This window comes from Echinops telfairi, unplaced genomic scaffold, assembly GCF_000313985.2.
Source record: "Echinops telfairi isolate 266 unplaced genomic scaffold, ASM31398v2 ScPeMD7_7458;HRSCAF=8496, whole genome shotgun sequence".
NCBI classification, from domain to species: domain Eukaryota; kingdom Metazoa; phylum Chordata; class Mammalia; order Afrosoricida; family Tenrecidae; genus Echinops; species Echinops telfairi.
In genome coordinates, this window is record NW_022111358.1 from 13,331,563 (window position 1) to 13,352,255 (window position 20,693).

General features: G+C 37.2%; 1 protein-coding gene across 9 annotated transcripts in view; it reads left to right on the forward strand.

Annotated features, from left to right (window-relative positions):
- Nucleotides 1–20,693, forward strand: part of BCAS3 (BCAS3 microtubule associated cell migration factor) — a 550,239-nt gene that overhangs the window by 197,283 nt on the left and 332,263 nt on the right. For 6 of the 9 annotated variants that reach the window (XM_045299618.1, XM_030888097.2, XM_004706992.3 and 3 more), the window contains exons 16-17: nucleotides 9,165–9,315; nucleotides 19,786–19,830. In XM_045299618.1, the coding sequence (XP_045155553.1) occupies nucleotides 9,165–9,315; nucleotides 19,786–19,830 (196 nt within the window). The remainder of the gene's footprint in view (nucleotides 1–9,164; nucleotides 9,316–19,785; nucleotides 19,831–20,693) is intronic. The other 3 variants (XM_004706994.3, XM_004706993.2, XM_045299619.1) reach the window with 1 other exon arrangement.

A 20,693-nucleotide genomic window follows, 5' to 3' on the forward strand; every position in this document is an offset into this window, starting at 1 on the left:
TAAGTGTATAATTATTCATTTTGCAATCATTGCAGTTTAGATTCACCTGAAAGTGCAATTTTAATTCTATTAAAATTTAATGAGCACTAATACACTGTTGTAGGTAGTAGGAAGAAGTGATGAGAACATTATTAACCTCAACCCTCCTTTTTCTTTTGTATGGCTTGCAGTTAATTTTCACTTTTAATGTCGACCCCCATTTTGCAGAAACTTGGATTCTACTTTTCAACTACATTTCATGAGACATTTCTCTATCTTCCTATCTCCCCACCTCTCACTAAGATACTTTCGGTGTTGTCCATGGTGAAATGAACCTTATCCTCAAAAAAGAATCAAAAATTTATTTTGTTTGAAATGCATTCAGATATATAGCATTTTCACTATCTCCCAAAAAATATTTGGGAGAAAGAAATCAATGCACAATAAGAACTCTGTCGATATTTAATTTTGTTTTCTAGACTGTTGATGGCTGTGTTAACAGTTTTGATTTGTTTTTTTTCAAGATAATGATGTATATATTATTCATTTTCTTTTCATTGTGTGTTCTCTCCATGGCTACTGTGAACAAGCATTGCTTCCGCCCAGTTTGGTATGTGGGTCATAAGGCACTGTTTCTCACCAGGGCGCTGCTGTTTCCTCTTCCTACTTGAGTAGATTACAGATTATACTGGAACATGCCTGAGAAAAGGTCAGAAAGGAGGGTGAAAGTCCTGGAACTGCAGCTGGGAAGCTTGTCATTCTCATCTAGGCAGGGGAGGACTGTGGGGAGAGTGAATGACAGAGGCTCCTAACTCAACCAAAAACAATCCACATGCAGGAATTTCCCATTGCATAGGACACTTTTTATATACCCTGAAAGGACTTTATTTGGTTTTGATTAAATAATTATCTAGTGTTTGGCTGAGACAGCTTTTAAGTTAATTAGATGGCAAGCAAGAGCTCAGCAGTGTTGTTAACTTTTCAGAGCCCAGCCTTCCAGTGATCGTTTCAAAACAAGCCACCATTGTATTCCTTTTGAAGAAGTCTAGAAGTGGGGGAGAGTTCCTACTACAGCACTAACTTCGTTAAAACCCCTTGGTGTATTTTGCATTTTTATCTCTGACAATTCCAGAGCAGGATATTAAAAGCAGACCAAAGGCTTCGGTCTTCTGGTGAAAGCACAAAGCACCCCTTCCCTCCCAGACCCCCATCTAAAAAAGAAGAAGGAAAAGCAACCCGTCATACTTATTACTCAATTTTTATGTTATTAAGATATGAACAAGGTAGGGAATAGAGCATTTACATGTCTTAGAGATGCAGACACGGTAATGAATTATTTGGATACTAAACTCTTCTCAGGGCTTTCAGGGAATCACACTGTCGTTGGCTTTCAGTGTGCCTCATCAATCCCAGTTCAAAATGCAGGCAGTCAAATGTCAGCAGACTGGGCGCTCTGAGGCTCATCTCCTAGAACATGAGTAAATCTGGTCGATGGGTATGGAGAGGTGATGAGAATGGAACTTAGCTGGTTCCGAGAGTCTAGTATATTGAGCACTCGGGAGTAGGCGTGTGTGCTGTGATAATGGTGAAAACGCAAGATAACGTGCTGTGCTCCTCCCTAAGCCTGTGTCACCACTGCCTAGTGCTTTTGCTTTTTGACAAACACACTCTAAAAGTGGACTTTCCAATGTTTGCCATGTTTATACCTATTTATCCCATGTCCCTAATGAAAATCAAGAACAGCACCCCTTTATCCTGAAATGGTCCATTTGGTTGACTGTTCCGTTTTGATTCTTTCCTCACACCTGTTCCGACAGAACTTTCTCTTCTCTCTCCTCCACCCCCCACCCCCACCCCCGTCCAGGACCTTCTTTTGCTCCCAATCTAACAACAACCTGTAGCTGTGCCTTTAGAAATTCATAGCATTTTCATCACCCCTTCTCATGGATAGGATGCTGTTTTAAGATACATTCTTCTCTATAATGTTGATCCCTGGATTGCTCAGTGTCTGTGGGATCAAGGAGGAGGCAGCATATAATTTTATCTCCTCCTTTAGACGAGACACACGTCCACACACACTTCTACTGTGACCACGGAGAGTAGCTGGAATGGTCCCCAATTCCAAGATCTGCCTTTAGAAGTTCCTTGCAGCTGGCAGCTTGCCACTTTTGCATGTTCTCACATCACTGCATTCAGAAGCTACGAGTGCCAGCCTGGCAGCTTTTGCAGAGAGGGTGAAGAGAAAACAGAAAGGAGTCAGGCTTGGCCGTCACCTTACCTGGGAGTTGCTGCTGATCTCTTTTCCACAAATGTCCAAGTTTGTCAAAGCCCAGTAAATCTTGGAAAGTTTATTTTCCTTGTAGCATCTGTGTTTTATAATGGGCCTTTTAATTTGTTTTTACTTTGTCTGCAGGGATTTCTTTTGTCCGGAGTTTTCAGACTCTTGTCTTCTTTTTTCCTGTGGAAGTGAGCCTGTTAGTGATGACTGGTTTGGGAATATGCCTCTCTCTCTGCCAAGCGACCTGACCGGCTACTCCTCCAGTGTAGTGACAAAGTCTATTGTTACCTTCTTCGTTCACTTTCATCCACAACCTAATTCCTTTTGCCACTGTATTTTTATAGTATGGAATGTCTGGGAAAATTAATTTGGGACAATGAATAAATGAAATGACGGCATTTTGAAGGTAGAAAAAACTCTGATCATACCTTTTTTGAATGACTTTCTATTCTTAAATAGAACTCCTGTTTTAATTTATTGAGAAACTGTTCTATTGGAACTTGGGACTTTTTCCCCCAAGTGAATTCCATCTATCTTGGGGACTGGTAAAACTCTGAAAGATCAAAGCTCTAGTGGACTTGGATAAAGACCCAAAAGCCTGAAGGCTTAGGCAAAGTTTATCTATATAGAGTATGCCCCCAAAACTGGGATGAGAGTCTGAGAAGAGCTTATTTTCTCATGAGATTTTTGGGACTTCCTCTGTCTGGTTGTGCCAGAAATACTGTGAGAATCTCCATTCTTGTGGCATTTGTCACTTACAGGTCTTGTCCCAGCTGGAATTTTAAAGCATAATGGTGTGTGAAATATGTATGTTGAGATTTTGTCAAGTCCACCACTGATACTTCAGTGAACTAATCTTTGCTTTCTTGTTGTTGGGCTCATCCAGTCAAGCAAAAAGGAGAAGGGTACAAAGGAAATGTTAATGATGGTAACGCCTATCATGTATTTAGGAACTCTCTGAACTCTCTCAGAAGTTTTGCTGTTTTATGATTGCTGTCACATGTATTTATGAGAAGCAGAGAGAGGGGAACTTGTTACTGCGGCTCTCTATGAAAGGAGAAAGGACAAGGACTTGTATGGTTTGGTAAAGGAGTCCTCGTGGCAAGGTCAGCAGTTTGAATCCCCCAGGCACTCCATGGGAGAAAGATGGGGCCTTCTGCTCCCATGAAGAACTCTAGCCTTGGAAGCCCAGAGGAGTAGCTCTGCCTCTGCCCTCTAGAATCACTGCGCACCACAAGACGTGGTCTACTCATCCTGAACCTCATGTTGTTAAGAAACTTCAGGTGTAACGACCCATTGTTATAAAGCCAAATTAACTGCCTGGAGCCCTGGCGGTGCAGTGGTTATGCGTTGGTCGGCAGTTCGGAACCACCAGCAGAAAGATTGGGCTTTCTACTCCCATAAACAGTCACAGTCTTGGAAACCACAGGGGTCGCTATGAATCCTGAGTTTGGACATTTATTTAGGGTTAGGCTGCTGGGCTAATCAAAAGGAGATCAGGCAAGTTAGTGAAAGCTAGGGATTCCAATCATTTGATTATCTTTTGAAGATCTCTTTGAGTCTTCCATAATTAACTTCTATAGATCATTAGGGCCATGTTTTCCTCTGCTTCCTAGTTTGAGGAAAAATAAATTTCCTTTATTCATTTTGCAAACATTTATTGAGCTATTTAATATTAGGCAAAAATTTTCCTCAACATCCTCCAGTCTTTTAGAAGATAAGCCAGAAAGGGTTATTAATTACACAAGCTTAAACCACAGACTTTAAACAGTAGAATTAAAAAAGGGAGCATTATACTATTTTTGTGCACTTGATTTATTGAGGATGAACTTGAAATCCTTTCATTGGTATATTAAAGGTTGTCCTCTCTCATCTTTTTAATGTGATCATTTGCATGCACTTCATTTTTTGTCAGCCATTGCAATTTCTTTTCTGAGCTAATTCACTCATCTTACTACTACTCTGATAACAATTTGTATGCATTTCTTTTGTACTAGAAATGCAAAGGTAAGAAGCTATAAGTTCCTTATGCTGTGTTGAAAATTTGTATATCTTATCAGCCTCTTTAAGTTCTTTTGTGTGTGTGTGTGTTTCTAATCCTTTAAAATAACCACAAAAAAGAAGTTCTTCTTCATTGTTCTGGAAAAATCTTGTAGCTATCTTTATTAGCATATTATCCCCAGTTTTAATTTTTTGTTTGTATATGTTTCTGTCACATAAATACCTGGTAATTATTTATCTGATACATAGAACAGAACTTGATACTAAAAAGGACTTCTAACGTTTGAAATGATGTTGAATGATAACATTTACTTGTTCTCATCTTTTCAGTTTCTTCTTTACAACGTCAGAGTTCCTAAGTCTGTATCCACAACCTTGATAGTTTCTTATTGGACCTCCAAGTGGTTCAGTGATTGGAAATAGAACATTTAACTAATGACCTTTTAAAAGATTCTTTTCATGTCTATATAAATTTGTCTCCTTAGTTCACATTGGTAACAAACAATTATGCTTGGTTATTACACCTATTCTTTATAAAGTAAGTTTATTGCCAGTAATTTTTATTGCTTACGTTGGGTCAATAATTTTTATTAAAAGAAAAGCAGTTGGGAGGGAGGGGGGAAAATGAGGAGCTGATGCTAGGGGCTTAAGTGGAGAGCAAATGTTTTGAGAATGATGAGGGCAATGAATGGACAAATGGGCTTTATACAATTGATGTGTGTATGGATTGTGATAAGAGTTGTATGAACCCCTAATAAAATGATTTTTAAAAGAAAAGTTATTTGAAATAATATCAGGTCAATAAGATATTTGTAATAGAACTGTTGTTGGATCATCAACAGCGGGCTGGCAAATTCTATGAAATGTCTGTTCATGAGTTCCTAGTACTCTAAAACCACAATAATAAAGAAAATGTGGTATTGTGCAAAGGGTGGGCATAAGTCAATGCAACAAAATCCAGAAGTAGTCGCGCACTTATTTGGTTAATTGCCGTTGTCAAAAGTGCAAAGACAATGGAGAAAGGGTGATCTTTTGTAAGCAATGGGGAAAGGGAAATTGGATACCCATATATAAAGCAGTGAGCACAGTGAACCTCAACTTATGTCTCATGCCATATATAAAAATTAACTCTAAATGGAGCAGTAGTCTGTTCTTGCCACTTCCATTGACATTATCCTAGATGTTTTAGACAGGCTAATTAGTTAATTAAAGGAAATAAGTGCATCAAGATGGAAAAGGAAGAAACAAAACCATTTCTTTTTGAGGACGACATCATCTTGGATATACAAAGTCCTGAGTGATCAACAAGAAACTATTATTGCAAAGAACCAGTTGAGCATGGCTTTCGGGTTACAAAATCAACATGCAAAAGTCAGTTATATTTATGTAGATTATCAGTGAACTACTGTATGTATTTGTGTATAAGCCATGTTTTTCAGCACATTTTTAATGCACTTTTGTGGTAAAATTAGGTGCCTCTGCTGATACTTGGGGCGGCTTATGCTCGAGTCTATACAGGATTTAAAAATGAAAATAAACAATTCCATTTATAATATATATTGGAATGATAACTTATATAATAAACATAGTTTATAATATTTTATATAATTTATATTATATTCTTAATTTATAGCAATAAAATATGTAGGAATAAATTTAACCAATGAATTCTAAAACTTGTACACTGAAAACTACAAAACAATATTGCAAGAAATGAAATAAATTGAAACAGCCTGTTTTTATAGGTTAGAAGGCTTGATACTGCTAAGGGGACAAAGCAAAAGAATAAATGCAAACCAATCCCACTCCTGTGGAGTCGGTTCTGACTCATAGCACAATATATAGGGTTTCCAAGAATAGCTCTTTACAAGAACAGACAGCTTTGTTTTTGCCCCTTGCAGCAGCAGGTGGATTTGAGCCATCCATCTTGCTGTTAGCAGCCCAACACCTCACCCACAGCATCACCCTGGCTCCTTGGTAAGGGGCCACTCCCTCTCCCCACAAAATGTAAAACACCCCCTCATCAAGTCAATTCCTACTCAGGTGACCCTAGTGATGTTTTGAGAATATAGATCCTTATGGGAGCAGATAGCAACACAGCTTTGTCCTTGGATACAGCTGGTGGGTTTGAACCATTAGCTTTGTAGTTAGCCATCCAATGTTTATCTGACACTGCCATCAGAATGCCTTTGTCAATGTGACAGTACTTCTAGTCTTGATGTACAGATTTAATGCAATCTCCGCTAGCTTTTTTGGTAGAAATTGACAAGATATTGATGAAAGCAATGACTTTCATTATATGTAATGACTCATCTAAGACACATTGTCTCTCTTTAGAAAGAAAGACTTTATTACGATAATTATTGTCTGTAATCTATGTGAAAAGCAATTATGACTTTACAACCAATGATAAGGACTATTTAATAAAAGCACCTGAACTGTTGTTATAAGAATTTGAATTTTACAGCTTTGTCTTTTAGTTATGTGTGAATTTGCCCAAGAAAATGCGTGATATTTAAATTACTTGTGACTTACATTTGCAAATAACTTTGATGTTGTAATAATGAGACTGGCTCTGGCGCAGTTTCCTTTCATGTTCTTTCTGTCTTTATATTTCAGGCCTTCTTGGCAATGAGATTTATAGCTTATTTGCCTTTTGTTGCTTAAGCTGCAAGGTGGTAACCACAAATCATATAGAAATTACAAATAACCAAATCGATGCATCTTTTCCAGAATGTGCTATATATTTCCTTCTGATCTGTGGCCTTTGAGTGAGTTCTATTTATGTTAAATGAGCCGTAGTAATTAGCATAAGACTTATTAACAAAATTTAGCTGAAATTCCATAAATTAGTTATTAGGGAAGCGTATCACTTAAGTAGAAATAATGAAAGAAAGTGTGAGATGGTCCCAGCTACCCTGCCTTAACATATTAGTACATTGAAATCATACACAATTGAAGTAATATTTTGAGAGCATACATTTAAAAAACAACAACAGAATGTTATAAGAGCTGTAAGAGTCCCCAATAAAATAGTTTTAAAAATAAAGATTAAAAACAAACAGGAAAATTACTCAACTTATATCTGCAAGGTCATGATAAGCATTATTAGTTAAACTTTAGAGAATTGTGGTTTGTTTTTATCAAGCTGTTCTTCACGGTGAACTACTTCACACCGTTTTCTTGGTTATAATATTTACAGAATCTAGCTCACCAGGTGTCATTGAAGTGGTATGGGCCAACGCCCGTTAGTTTGAGTGCAAATTGTGATACCCAGGGACTTCGTGCAGGAGCCCTGGAATTGTAGTGGTTACACATAGGGCTGCAACACTCTTTGTCGACAGTTGGAAACTACCGGCAGCTCCATGGGAGAAAGACTGCTTGCCACTCCCATTATGAGTCATCTTTGACTGGATGGCAGTGTGTTTTAGGGGCTTATTGATGGCAATGAGTTGGAATTGACTTAATGGCATCAGGTTTATGTTCTTTACATCTCATACTTGACTTAGAACATTAACTGTCATTTCCATAAATCAAAATGTAAAATACAAAGCTGTCCTGTCTATTAAAAATCCCAGAAACATTTGTGATCTTAAGTTAGGCAAATAGTTCTTCCATTCAGTACCAGGAAAAAGATAGAAACAAATTACTGGTTGTGCTTTATCTCCCTTCAAATATTCTTTTTTTCTCAAAGTTCTTTAAGTGAATAAAAAGACAAAGCACTGCCTTGCAGAAAATGTTCACAAATCATAATCTAGGCTTGTAGCAAAACTCATGAAGATCCGGAAGTGAGCCTTTGCAGTCCTCATCAGTCGATTTTCAACAAGGTTGCCAGGGTTCTTCAGTGAGGGAGAGGATAGTCTTTCGCCAACCAATGGTGCTGGTCAACTGGATATACACCATGCAAAAGAAAGACCTTGCATAAGTAGGAACTTTTAACATTAAAGAAATCAATTCAAAATGGATGAGAGAACTAAGGGATAAAACTCCAGAAGAAGACATAGGCCTAAATCTTTGTGACCTTGGATCACGTAGTGTCTTCTAAGATACGTCATCAAGAGCATAGACAACCAAAGAAAACACAGTCTTTTTAAGCCCTCAAAGAGCACTAAACAAATGTGGGACAATAGCACACACAGAATAAGAGAATATATTTTCAAATTATGTCTTTGGCTTTTAGGTCTGTCGCATCCTGTGTCTCATGCGTGATCTCTGGTGTTTATACTTAGGTCTGTAGTCCTACCCATGGAAACTTTACATGCAGGTGCCATATTCTCCTCCCCATGTTTGCTTGAACTTACTACTCCTGTAGCCAAATTAAGATCTTCCTCTTTTGCTTTCTCTTGCTATCCCATGTTGATTAATAGCAATCGAATTGTAATTAAATTGTACATTAGCTTTTTCAAATCTATGTATTTAAATTTTGGGGGGTAAATCTTATTATTGGGGGCTCTTACAGCTCTTATCACAATCCATATATCCATCTACTGTGTCAAGCACATTCATATATATGTTGCCATCATCATTTTAAAAACGTTTCTTTCTACTTGAGCCCTTAGTATCAGCTTATTTTCGGCCCTCCCCAGCCCTCACTCCCTCATGAAAACTATATTTATTATTCGTGTAACTATTTTACATCTATCTGTACCCCCTACTTCCTCATCTCCCGATACTGTTTATAGTTAAGTGATACTTGATCTTACTAGAATCTGTTGTTTCCTTTCCTTTCACTAAACTGAAATTCTTCTGAGATCAGTTCTGTAGATACCTTTTTACACTTATCTTAGCCAAAAAGGCCAAGAAGCAATGTGGTAGATACCTTTTTAAATGATTAGTGGAATCATTGCAAACCTGTCAACCAAGCAAGCTAACCCTGGATACTTTTCTTTGTTTGTTACTTTTTTAGGGAAACTGAACAGCCAAGACTCCTACAACAATTTTACTAACAACAACCCTGGCAACCCGCGCCTATCTCCTCTCCCCAGCTTGATGGTAGTGATGCCTCTTGCTCAAATCAAGCAGCCAATGACCTTGGGGACCATCACCAAGCGAACAGGGTAAGGCCTCAAGTTTGATAACTTCTCACAGCTATTTTAGAGGGTTGAATGCATCAAAGAAAATACACTTTTTCTTTGTGAGGCATTGTTTATGTCTTTATATATAGTATAGAACTTGCACAAACATACTCGTACACAATCATAGGAAAAAACTAAGCAGTGACACATTGGCTAATAGAAACCAGATCCATCTTCTAGTTATTGCTTTGTGACTTTGCCTGTAAGTGCTGTTTCGGTTTCTTGCTCATGTAGACTTGATCTGGATTTATAATGACTCCCAAATTTAGTCTGATAACAATACTAAGGGGAGTGAGTACTTTAGGTAGTGACTATGTTTGTAGTTCTTAAAATCTCACTATGCATAATTTACATATAATAATTTATCATTATTGTGAAGACAATGTGATATTATGGCTAGTGTTTAAAACCAAACTTCCAAGATTTGCGTGTTATTTAAAGTTGGTCTTTAATATCTTCAGATACTTTGAATGACTTTAAAAATTTTTTGCTTCTTTTGGCTTTTTTTAAATGTTCTGCTTTGGGGAAAATGAAATGATCATTTCCTGGGCTCCTTAAAGTCACTTTTGTGATGAGAAATACTCAATATTAAGAGGAACAAGGCCTTTGAGCTCCAGATTTCACTAGTAGACAGAAATGGACCATCGACTTTGCTAGGTGGAGTGAAGTTTGTATAAAAGTGGCCCTATTGCTGTGTGAAGAAGGGGTGTGGGAGGGGAGAAGGAAAAGACAGCAGCTTCCAAAGCAGACCTTTTATGGCACAGATAGCCGGCTTTTCCCTCTGCTCATTGATTTTAGCTTTTTAACTCTATAGTCATGAAAAGTTTAATTTTAAATGGAATGTTTTCCTTCTTTCTTTTTTAGTTTATCTATTTTAAAATAAAAAATAGGAGTGGCAATGAAATATAGCACTTATAGTTAAAGTTAGCTCGTTTTTTATATGACATTAATTTCCTGGATAGAGTATCAAATAAAAATGGGACTAAACCTTGAATCATAATTAAAAAATTTTTTCACTCACTGAATCTCGGCACTACATAATAGAATCATTTTTGAAAAGTAAAATAATTGTATCCTCTTGATTCAACCAAATATTCTGTAATTTTTTTAAAGTATTACAGAATTTTTGCCTGTTTTTCTTGAATCTGTGGAAAGGACTATTCAGAATTGTTCTTCTGAGTTTAATTTTACTTCCAAAATAAGGGGATTACAAATAAGAGAGTTGGAAACCTGGAGTCATGAAGACATATTCTGGTGTTTTGTTTCTGGGTTTATTGTATTTTATGAAATATAAGAGGTACGCTGTCTTTATAATTTTAAATGCTTGCTCTCTTTATTGAATTGGCTCCTCAAAATATATCTGTAAGATAGTAATTGGAGTTTTATGGATAAAATGATATGCTGTTAAAATTTCAGGATATTTGGGAGGGGTTTAAGGAGTGAATATAAAAGTGAATGAAATAAGACGGGTCATGTGTTGATAGCTAGATGGTACATGGTATTTCATTACATTACTTATTCAACTTTTCTGCATTTTAAAAGTTTTCATCATAAAAAGATAAAATCTTTTGCATGATCTTTTCCCTCCCTTCTCCTTACCTTTGATTCCTTCTCCTGTCCTTCCTTCCCTCTCCCTACTTTTAAGGTGGGTAGAAATTATTGAGCATCTGGTGTCTTCCTGTATGTTGTTGTTGTTGGTGTTTGTATTCTCCGATTTTGGAACTATGTATACTGTGCTACCTCATCTTATGGATTCTTTCAACACTAAATTAATTATGAATGAAATCCTATGATTTTGAGATACCTTATCTGTTTAAAATTAATATTAGTGCAACATAAATATATCATTTTTCACTAGGCTTTTTAACTCAATGCTCAAACCATTTGTTACTATACGTTTTAGAGCTCAATTTACTACATCCTGTATTAAAATCTTTAAAGAAACTATTATTTGCACAAAATGAGGATTTGGTATAAATTTGTTTTCTTTTTTGAAAATTTCAGTTTACAAAAGTGTAGCAAGAACAATAAAAAGAACTTCTGTTTACCCAAATTTTTCTAATATTAAAAATATTTGCTTTATTATTCTCACTCTCTACAAACACATACAACTCTGTGCCTCTCTCTCTTTCTCACACAGACACACTCCCACAAACATCCCTTTCTCTATACTGCAAACTTAATATTCATCTATTTCTACATACTTCATGATTCCTAAAAACAAGGACTTTTTAAAATCTACCATTGATCGTAATCAAAAGACGAGATCTTGAAACTATTATTATTAGTTTTTCATATAATTATTCTCTGGCACATTTTCTACTTGTGGCAGAGCTGTAGAGTCTCACAAATAACCCCTTTTTAGTCACCAGTAAAGTCTTGGGTGTTTTTAGTCATAACTTATACTTTCCATTACTGGTTTAAACAAACCCTGAGAACACTTTCAGAAGCATTTGTTGATTATACCCAGCAGTTGCTGTGTGACTTTATTTATCATTCTTTTACAATAACCCAACCAAAGAGTTGGTCACAGAGTGGTCAGAATATATGTTGTGGTCTTATTATCCTCAAATTTAGCACTTACATGATAATAGGTGTGTTTTTCTTGTCAAAAGTAATTTGCTTTGCAAGAACAAAATTCCCCATCGTTCCCATTTTTTATGTATACTGAGATTTGAAGCATATTCCAGCTGGCTTTTCATTTCGTCCTATTTGATTTTAAAGGAGCCCTGCTGGCGTAGTGGATTATGCGTTGGGCTGCTAACTGCAAGGTCAGCAGTTTGAATCCACCAGCTATTCTGCAGGAAAGGATAATGCTCTTTGCTCCCATAAATATATATGGCCCTAGAAACCCAAAGGGGCTTTTCCGCCCTACCTTTTAGGGTCATTATGAATTGGAATACAGCAGTGGGTGGATTATAAGTATTTCAATTTTAAATATTTTTACTATGACCAGTTCTGAGCGCTTCAGTTCGTTAGTTTGCATTAATTATTTACATTAAGTGTTACTGTATTTGCCGAGACATTTAATTGGAGCACTGGCCACCAGGTGAGGGGAAAATGGGGTTTCCATTTTCCAGGTCTCCAATTTCGTGGAACTCTAGTGTCTATGAAACGCCTTTCTTACTTTTTTTTCCTATTTTGTTTTAATTGCTGTGAAATTTACATAATGTACTATCATCATTTTAAAGTATCCAGAGTTCACAAACACCTAATTAAGCTCCTAGTGTGATAAAATTCGCAAGAAGTATTTCAAATTGGTTATTAAGAAAAAACATGGAACCTACCCTTTTGTAAACATGTAACAACTGTGAATATTTCCAGTACACCTAATCCTGTCTCTAGTAAGGTTATGTACTTACATAGGTTATATCAGTTTTTATTTATTCTGTGTCAGGTATATAGCATTAAAGGTAGAAATGACCATAAAAATGTTACATTTCTGCAGCAGAGATTTTTCTAAGGCTACTTTGAGATCTAGTGTTTAAATCTCCAAATGGAGATGGAACATTTTTCTAAGGCTACTTTGAGATCTAGTGTTTAAATCTCCAAATGGAGATGGAACTTCAACCCAAACCTTCAGGGATAAAACGTGTGCCTACCATATTTAACATCTGCTCTCTTATTTTTGGAAATACATATCCCTGAAAGCTTGTGCAGTGTAACGTTTAACCAGGACAGGGACCATCTGTCTGGCTCCGAGACATGCAGGAAGACTACACATGGCAGTGGACAGATGTATTTACACCTTCTTGTCCTGGACCTTGAAGCACCACGTGGAAGAAAGAAGGCCTGCTTTGGCAACAGCCGTTCCCCACCCCATAACAGTGCGCATTGATCAAGGCAGCAGGAGGGGCTAGAAATCATTTCGTTTAACAATCACTGCCTATCACCCTCTCAAACAGAGTTCTCTTTAGATGGGAGGGTTGAAAAGCCAGTTTACCATCTCCATCTTGTATAAACAAGAGCCTGCTCTCCTTCATTTGCTAAGAGTCACGTTGGCTGCTAAAAATTTAGGTTTTTATAGTAGGGATTTTGTTAGGCTTATTCTATGGGTATTTGGTTTAATTAGTGAATAAAATAAACTGTTTTATAAAAACACATTTTTAAAATCAGAATGTTTCATTTCATCAGCTTTAAATCTTGAATTATTGATACATATTATATTGTAAGCACAAGCAGAGAACAGTAAACATCAGAAAAAAATCAGAGTAGTTTTATGGGAATAAGGAATATAAAAATTGAGATTGAAGTGGCTTTCTTGCTCTTAATGAGCTGTGCATATTTAAAGAGTAAATATTAGGTGATCTGTGCACTTTCATGGAAGAAGCTTTGTTATCCTTGCCCCTCCCTTTGTTTTTATACAGTCCCTGGGAGCAATTCGATGTAGATGTTAGGAATCTTGGGTCCCAGCTGTAGAAGGAAGTTAGGATAGGTAGTGTAGCAGAAAGAACATTGAATTAGGAGTCTGAAATCCTGGTTTCTCCTTTTTCCTCTACCACTTAATACCAGTATGTCCTACATAATTAAGCTGTAGTTTCCTTAAGCACAAATTATAATATGTGTATGGATTATAATATTTCAGATTTTAGTGTTCCCTTCAGATCTGTTTCCAAAACCTTTTTTTTTCTTTTTTACATCCCCCCATCCCCACCCCTCTCCAGCTCCATTACCTGATTTTAAGCCTCACTCACTGGTGAGTCCTAGGCCAGTGCTGACCAGTTACTCCTTTAAGAAAATGTAGATGGTGTTTATAATCCAGAAACCCTGGAATTAAAGCAGCTAAGTTCATTTATTTGAACATCAGTCATAATTTACAGGTGAAATCTGCTATAAATATTTTGTTGAATGAGTAAATATAATTGCAGTATCATAGACCTTAAAGGCCCATCATTCTGGGCATTTTTTAGGGAAGACGTCTAGATACTATACCAAAAATCAGCAGGCATAACCTTCTACAGAAGCATAGAGTCATCTTTTTATGCTGTCCTGATTTCTGTGAAACTGAACAGAGTTTGAACATTATTGATGTGTATTTAATAATTGTTCATATTGTGAGGATTTAAATTTACAGTTCAAAAAATGTACCTCAAATTAAGTCAATTTACTTGTCTGTTTCAACTTCAATATTCCCTACGGTTGAGAACCAACAGTATGATTACTGATTTTAGGAACGAACAATTAAAATTTAATTAGTGATAGATTAGAAATAAACTTGAAAGTGAATGGGAAAAAATTGGCTCAAATTCACTAGAAAATGGTGCTTCTTACAGAGGACACCGAGTGTAGCATAATCATTAGCATTTCTAAATTCATTTTTGGAGAAATAACATTGTTGTATGGTTTTTTCTCTACTTTTCTTCGACATTTATATGGTGGCATTCTAATGTCCTTTAAGTGATACTGCCTGAATTCTCATAGGCCATGTTCAATTAATAAAAAAAGATAGTTAATATATTCCTTCCAAAAAATGTCTGACTTACACAACCTCTGTGTCTCAGAAAATGATTGAGTAGCATTGGTATGTATTTTTAACATCAGAGCTAAATGAAAAACCAAACTCGGTGCCATTGAGCCGATTCTGGCTCCTAGTGACCCTCCAGCTTGGTTATAGGCAGTGAGCGTGTTCAGATCAAGTTTTCTTTTTGTTCTTGCATTTTCAAAGACTTGACATTTGCTCTCTTTTTGGTTAGTAAGACCAAAGACTTTGTGGTGTAGTGTCTGTGCTTGGTGACATTCAACCACATGAATCAGAGTTTGAAGACTGACACAGCCATCATGGTATGATATAAAACATAATTCTTCCCTATCTCCTGAGCATTCCCAGGAACAACCCTTTGAGAACCAATGGGCACACCATTTCACAGTGGCCTATAAATAAGTCCATAATAAATATTTTTGGGTTTCCATCCTCTTTAACCAGTTCTAGAGTTTTTCAGTCAGAACTCAGCTGAAAATAGACATACTGTGACCAAAGGAACAAGTTATCTATCGCAGAACTGGTAAAATTTACTAAAATATGGTAAGATTCTTAAGGTCTGGGTAGAATAGTTTTATTTTCACATGCCAATAGAGACAATCTTTAATTCAGCATATCCTCCTCTTCACATACTCTCTTCCTCTTTTCCCGCCCCCATCCCACTCCAGCACAAAACTAGGACTGTGTGGTTTTGGAGGGGGAGGAGGGAGTCAGAGGTGAAAGCAGCTGGATCATGGACTTGTCCTGTGTGACTTTATATTTTCATTCTTTTGCTACTGAGCAAAGATGAAGCAGGCACATTTCAAAAGAACAGCTGACACTAACCATACAAAGTCAGCAGTTCCGTCAGTCACTATAATTCTTTGGTGTTTGTGGTCTTCTTTTACATACATGTGGCAGAAGTCCAGTTTGTAGGAGGAGGGAGGGAAAAGACAAGAATGTGGGTGAATGTAGTTTGGGAGTATGCCAAAAGTGCATACCCAAGCAGCTCCTCGTCAGCTTCCTGTCCCGTGTGAGCCAGTAGATCCTTGCTTGAGTGAAGTAGGATCACTTTTAACTCATGTGGCAGCATAGGGAGACCCTTTTTGTCTTTAAGCTTGGCAGAGGTGCTAGTTCTTACAGGCCTGTTTGCTACCATGTCTAGAGAGCTACAGTGCCTTTTGGGATTGTGGAGCAAGGAAAGGACTAGAGATTCCTTTATTAGTATCACTTATTCCCTAGAAAACAGAAGCCTAAGAGATTCATTCTTAAAAACCCTTTCATTATCTTATGAGGGAACTTTGAGAAGTTTGTGGAAACATTCTCTTGTCTGCTAATTCCATTTTCCCACAAAATTGTTGAAGCCCTTTAGTAGAGTGTCCACTTTTTTTTTTTCCCCCTTTTCTTTTTAATCTCTAGGGCTTGGTGGGAAGCGCTTGTCCCTGCTTGCTGCATGCTGCATCTAATGAGGGTCTGTAAACTGTGTGATTCTCCAATACCCTGATCTTACAAATTTTCCACCTTTTGCAGGTTTAGCCCTACTGTTTTTCTGTCAGTCCTTTCGGTCTTATGTGTTTTTAGTTTTCTTTCTCTGACTAGTTTCTGCCTTATACCAAAAAACTCAAAACCAAGCTCACTGCTATCAGGTCCCTTCTGACTCACGCACAGCAACCCTATTGGACAGAGTAGAGTTACCCCCATGGGTTTCCAAAGCTGGCTTTCTTTACAGGAGCAGAAAGCTATGTCCCCTGGGGCTGCTGGTGGGTTTGAACTGCCAGCCTATCGACAGCACTCCAATGCACTACATATTTCACCACAGTTTCTATTTATCTTATACAAATTATAGTACAGTTTTTATTGTATTATATACAAGGAGGCTTCAAGAAGTTCGTGGAAAAGTGGAATTAGAAGGTAATGGTATTTATCCACAAAAACTTTTTCATGGATATTTTGAAGCCCCCTCATATTTAAACTTTATGTCCCAGTCAATACACTCTTCTTTCTCTATTCTTTTCCCTGTACCTCTGAGCTCTAAATTGTGGAATTGTACTGTTGGAGAGCTACTAAGGCTTTGTTGCAATTTTCTTTGTTGGATTTATTTTTGATGTTCAAAGAAAGCATTTAAAGGCCTAAGATAAAGTTTTCAAATTATTTACTGAAAATCAACTTAATTCTTAAATGAGAGGGTACCCTAAAAAAACAAACCAACAAGGAAAAAAACACACCAAAGAACTCCAAGAGCTTTTGTAGTACGCATTTTCCCCTAGGTGAGCATCAAGCAACTTGCTCTGAGTTAGTGCACCCAGTGGCGTCACCTGGGAAGGTTCTCTTTGATGGCCGATTTAGGAGAATAGCATGTGTCTGTGAAATTTTGTTTCCTGCTCAGGAAAAATGCTCCAGAAACTTTGTGATGTTGAACACAGCTTACAAGGACAACGCTATGGGAAAAACCCATGTGTTCAAGGAGTTTCCTGGTTTTAAAAAGCTGAAATGTCAGTTGATAACAAACCTCATTCTGGACATCTGTCAATGTCCTGAATGGACAAAAATGTAGACTTGTAGTGTGTTTGGAGTTCGTTCCACCAGGTCAGACTGTTAATCAAGCTTTCTATTTCAAGGTTCTGAAAAGATTGCATAAAAGTGTGTGACAAAAAAAGGCCTGATTTGTAGCAGACAGGGACTGCGTTTGCCACCACAACAGTGTATCTGTTTATGAAGCCGTCTTAGTGCGCCAGTTTTAGGCAAAAAACAGCATGCCTCTCTTTCCCCACGTACTTTACTCCCCTGCCCTTGCTCCATGAGACTTCTTTTTGTTTCCACAAATGAAGAGGAACATGAAAGGACAGTGCTTTGACTACATAGAAGAAATGAAGAGAAAAAACACGAGGGAGGTGCTGTCAGCCATCCCCAACAGATGATTTTGAAAAATGTTTCCAAGAATGAAATCACAGATTTGACAAATGAAGAAGTCTAACGGAGAGTACTTTGTGGGTGATAAAGTTGTTTGATAAAAAAATTTAATTATACACCTTTGAAAAAAAATTTCAAATCTTGGGGGTGGTACCCCATTGTATATACAGTACGCAAGAGCGATCTTTTGGACTGTTTAGTGATTTCAGGGGTCCTGCCTAATGAAGTAAAATCAACAGTGAATGGATGTGTGTGCCCACAAAAACCTTCTCATTTGGATGCTTTTATGCAGCCTATAAGAATGGCTTGAAATCTCTGATCATTTCTACATGGGACCATTGTGCTGTTTAAAGAGTGGACTGTTAGGTGCTCTCAGTTTTCTCAAGTGGTTTTGAAAGTGCTGAAAGAACTCTGATGGTTTTTCTTTTTCTTTTCTGTTCTGATAAATGTTTCATGAAAACATTTTCCTTAAGTTTCAAATTGTGATTAAGTATATTCAGCTCTCAGAGAGAAATGCTCAGTTTCTGTTGTTGCTAGCATCAAATTTGAAGGAGGAAGTACTCAGGTTTTTACCAGTGTGCTTCTTCTTCCATTTGTTATGCCTCGTAAATGTCAGATGCTAGTGGTTTTGTGCTCCAATACGCATAGCAGTTCTTCTGTGCTCTGAACAGAGTTTTAAGGAGAGATGTGTGATCTTGAAGCCTGACTTTATATCTCAAGTTGTACTTAAAACAGTCGGGGGTTATATTTTACTGTATTCCAACATCGCCCATTCCAGGTCAGGTAGAGAAGTCTTAACCTCTTGTAACTTTGTTAACAGACATGCAGATTTCCTGGACTGTGACCAAAAATGGAGAGTTTATGCTATTTATAGTTAGTGTGTGTTCGTTGGTCAGCATTATACAGTTCAACTTACTCTAAAGAAGCAGGTTTAAAAAATATCTGCTGGGTATCAGGCATCAAAGAACAAAAAATCATACCATTGTGAATGAGGGGGACTGCCGAGTGGAGACCCAAAGCCCATCTCTGGGCAACTGGATACCCCTTACAGAAGGGCCTCAGGGAGGAGACGAGCCAGTCAGGGTGCAATATAGCAATGATGAAACATACAACTTTCCTCTAGGTCTTAAATGCTTCCCCCACCACCCACTATCATGATCCCAGTTCTACCTTACAATTCCCACTAGACTAGAGGATGTACTCTGGTACAGATCAGAGCTGGAAACACAGGGACCTAGGACAGATAAACCCCTCAGGACCAATAATGAGGGTAGAGATACTGGGAAGGGAAGGGGGGAATAGGGGGAACTGATCACAATGATCTACCTATAACCCCCTCCCTGGGGGACGGACAATAGAAAAGTGGGTGAAGGGAGACATCGGACAGTGTAAGACATGACAAAATAATAATAATTTATAACTTATCAAGGGTTCATGAAGGAGGGAGGGGAAAAATTGAGGAGCCGAACCAAGGGCTCAAGTAGAAAGCAAAAATTTTGAGAATGATGATGGCAACAAATGTACAAATGTTGACACAGTGGATGGATGGATTGTGATAAGAGTTGTACAAGCCCCAATAAAATGATTAAAATATATACACACATATATATGTATGCTGAAGACAGTTAACTAGTGAGCAACAAACAACGCTTTCACATTTTAAAATCAGCCTTCAGTTATAAACTTATTGTGTCATGCAGTCACACATCTGTTGCTACTGACCCCACACTTTTCTCCATCTGATTATTCCATTTAACTTGTACTTTGTTTTAAACGAGCATCAGTAGTGAATTTTCATTTTATTTTAACTTAGGAGTCCTACGGGGGTGCTCCAGAAAAGGGGGAGAAATGGAAAAAATTTAAATCCCTACCTCTATGAAAATTAAGGGCCTTGTTGCTACACATTATTTTGTTTATCAGTTTTGTCTGATTTGTTTGTATCTACAGAAACATTGCAAATGAGTTTTCTTATTTTTTGGTTATTTTTATCCATACTCTTAACAGTATGATATACACTGTATTTCTTAATGTTATATGAGCTTTCCTCTAATTTTTTTGTGCATTTTCCCCCCTTTTCCATGAAGGCCTTATCTGTTTGGAGCGGGGTGTTTTTCCATAAAAGCTCCATGGTGAGTCCCAGTTCCGTCCCGCATGCCTAATTCATTTACTGTACTCTCAAAGCGTAACTCTGTTCGTAGTTTTGTTTTCAGTGCATGGCCTGGTCACAGAGAGATGCACAGAATTACTCAATCATTTGTAGGTGGGACATGAATGTTGATGCTTTAGCTTAAAAAAATTATTAGTTTTACTTCATTCCTTTAAAAGCTTAAAAAAAATCAGTGTTAAAGCAAACAGGAATCTGCTCATGATGTTGACATTTGTGACCTATCAAAGTGGACACTCAAGTTTACAGTAGTGTGTATTACAGTGATCGAAGCTTTGTACCTTTAATGCTGAGTATATGCAATCATTTGAGGATGTGATTTCTTTCAAAATATATGACGATTTAAGGTATGCCAAAGATGCCCTCTTACTGTATTATGTTTTATTGTACCTAACAGCAGCAACAACAACAACTGCATTTGATTTGTCCCCCAAAGAGAAAACAATTCTGTTTTGAATAGCTTGGGTATTTTAGGAGATATCTATAGTAAGGTTATTTATATTTCACATAAAAATGTTTAAATAACTTATTTGGAATAATTAGCACTATCTACAGACACCTATTCATTTAGTAAATTTTTTTAGTAAATTATTTTATAATCATTATAACCTAGAATTTTGTTAGTCTTGAACATGATTATAGTGAAGAAACAGTATATTTACTATCATATGTAAAAGCTGATGGTAGATGTTTACAAACTTGGTTTACTGTGTTCTGCCCAATGGCTAAGTGTGCAGGCACTGCAGCCAGCTTCTCTGAGTTTAAAACCCCAGCTCTCACACTGGCCCCTATACATTCTTTAGTTATTTCCTAAATATCTTTGTTTCT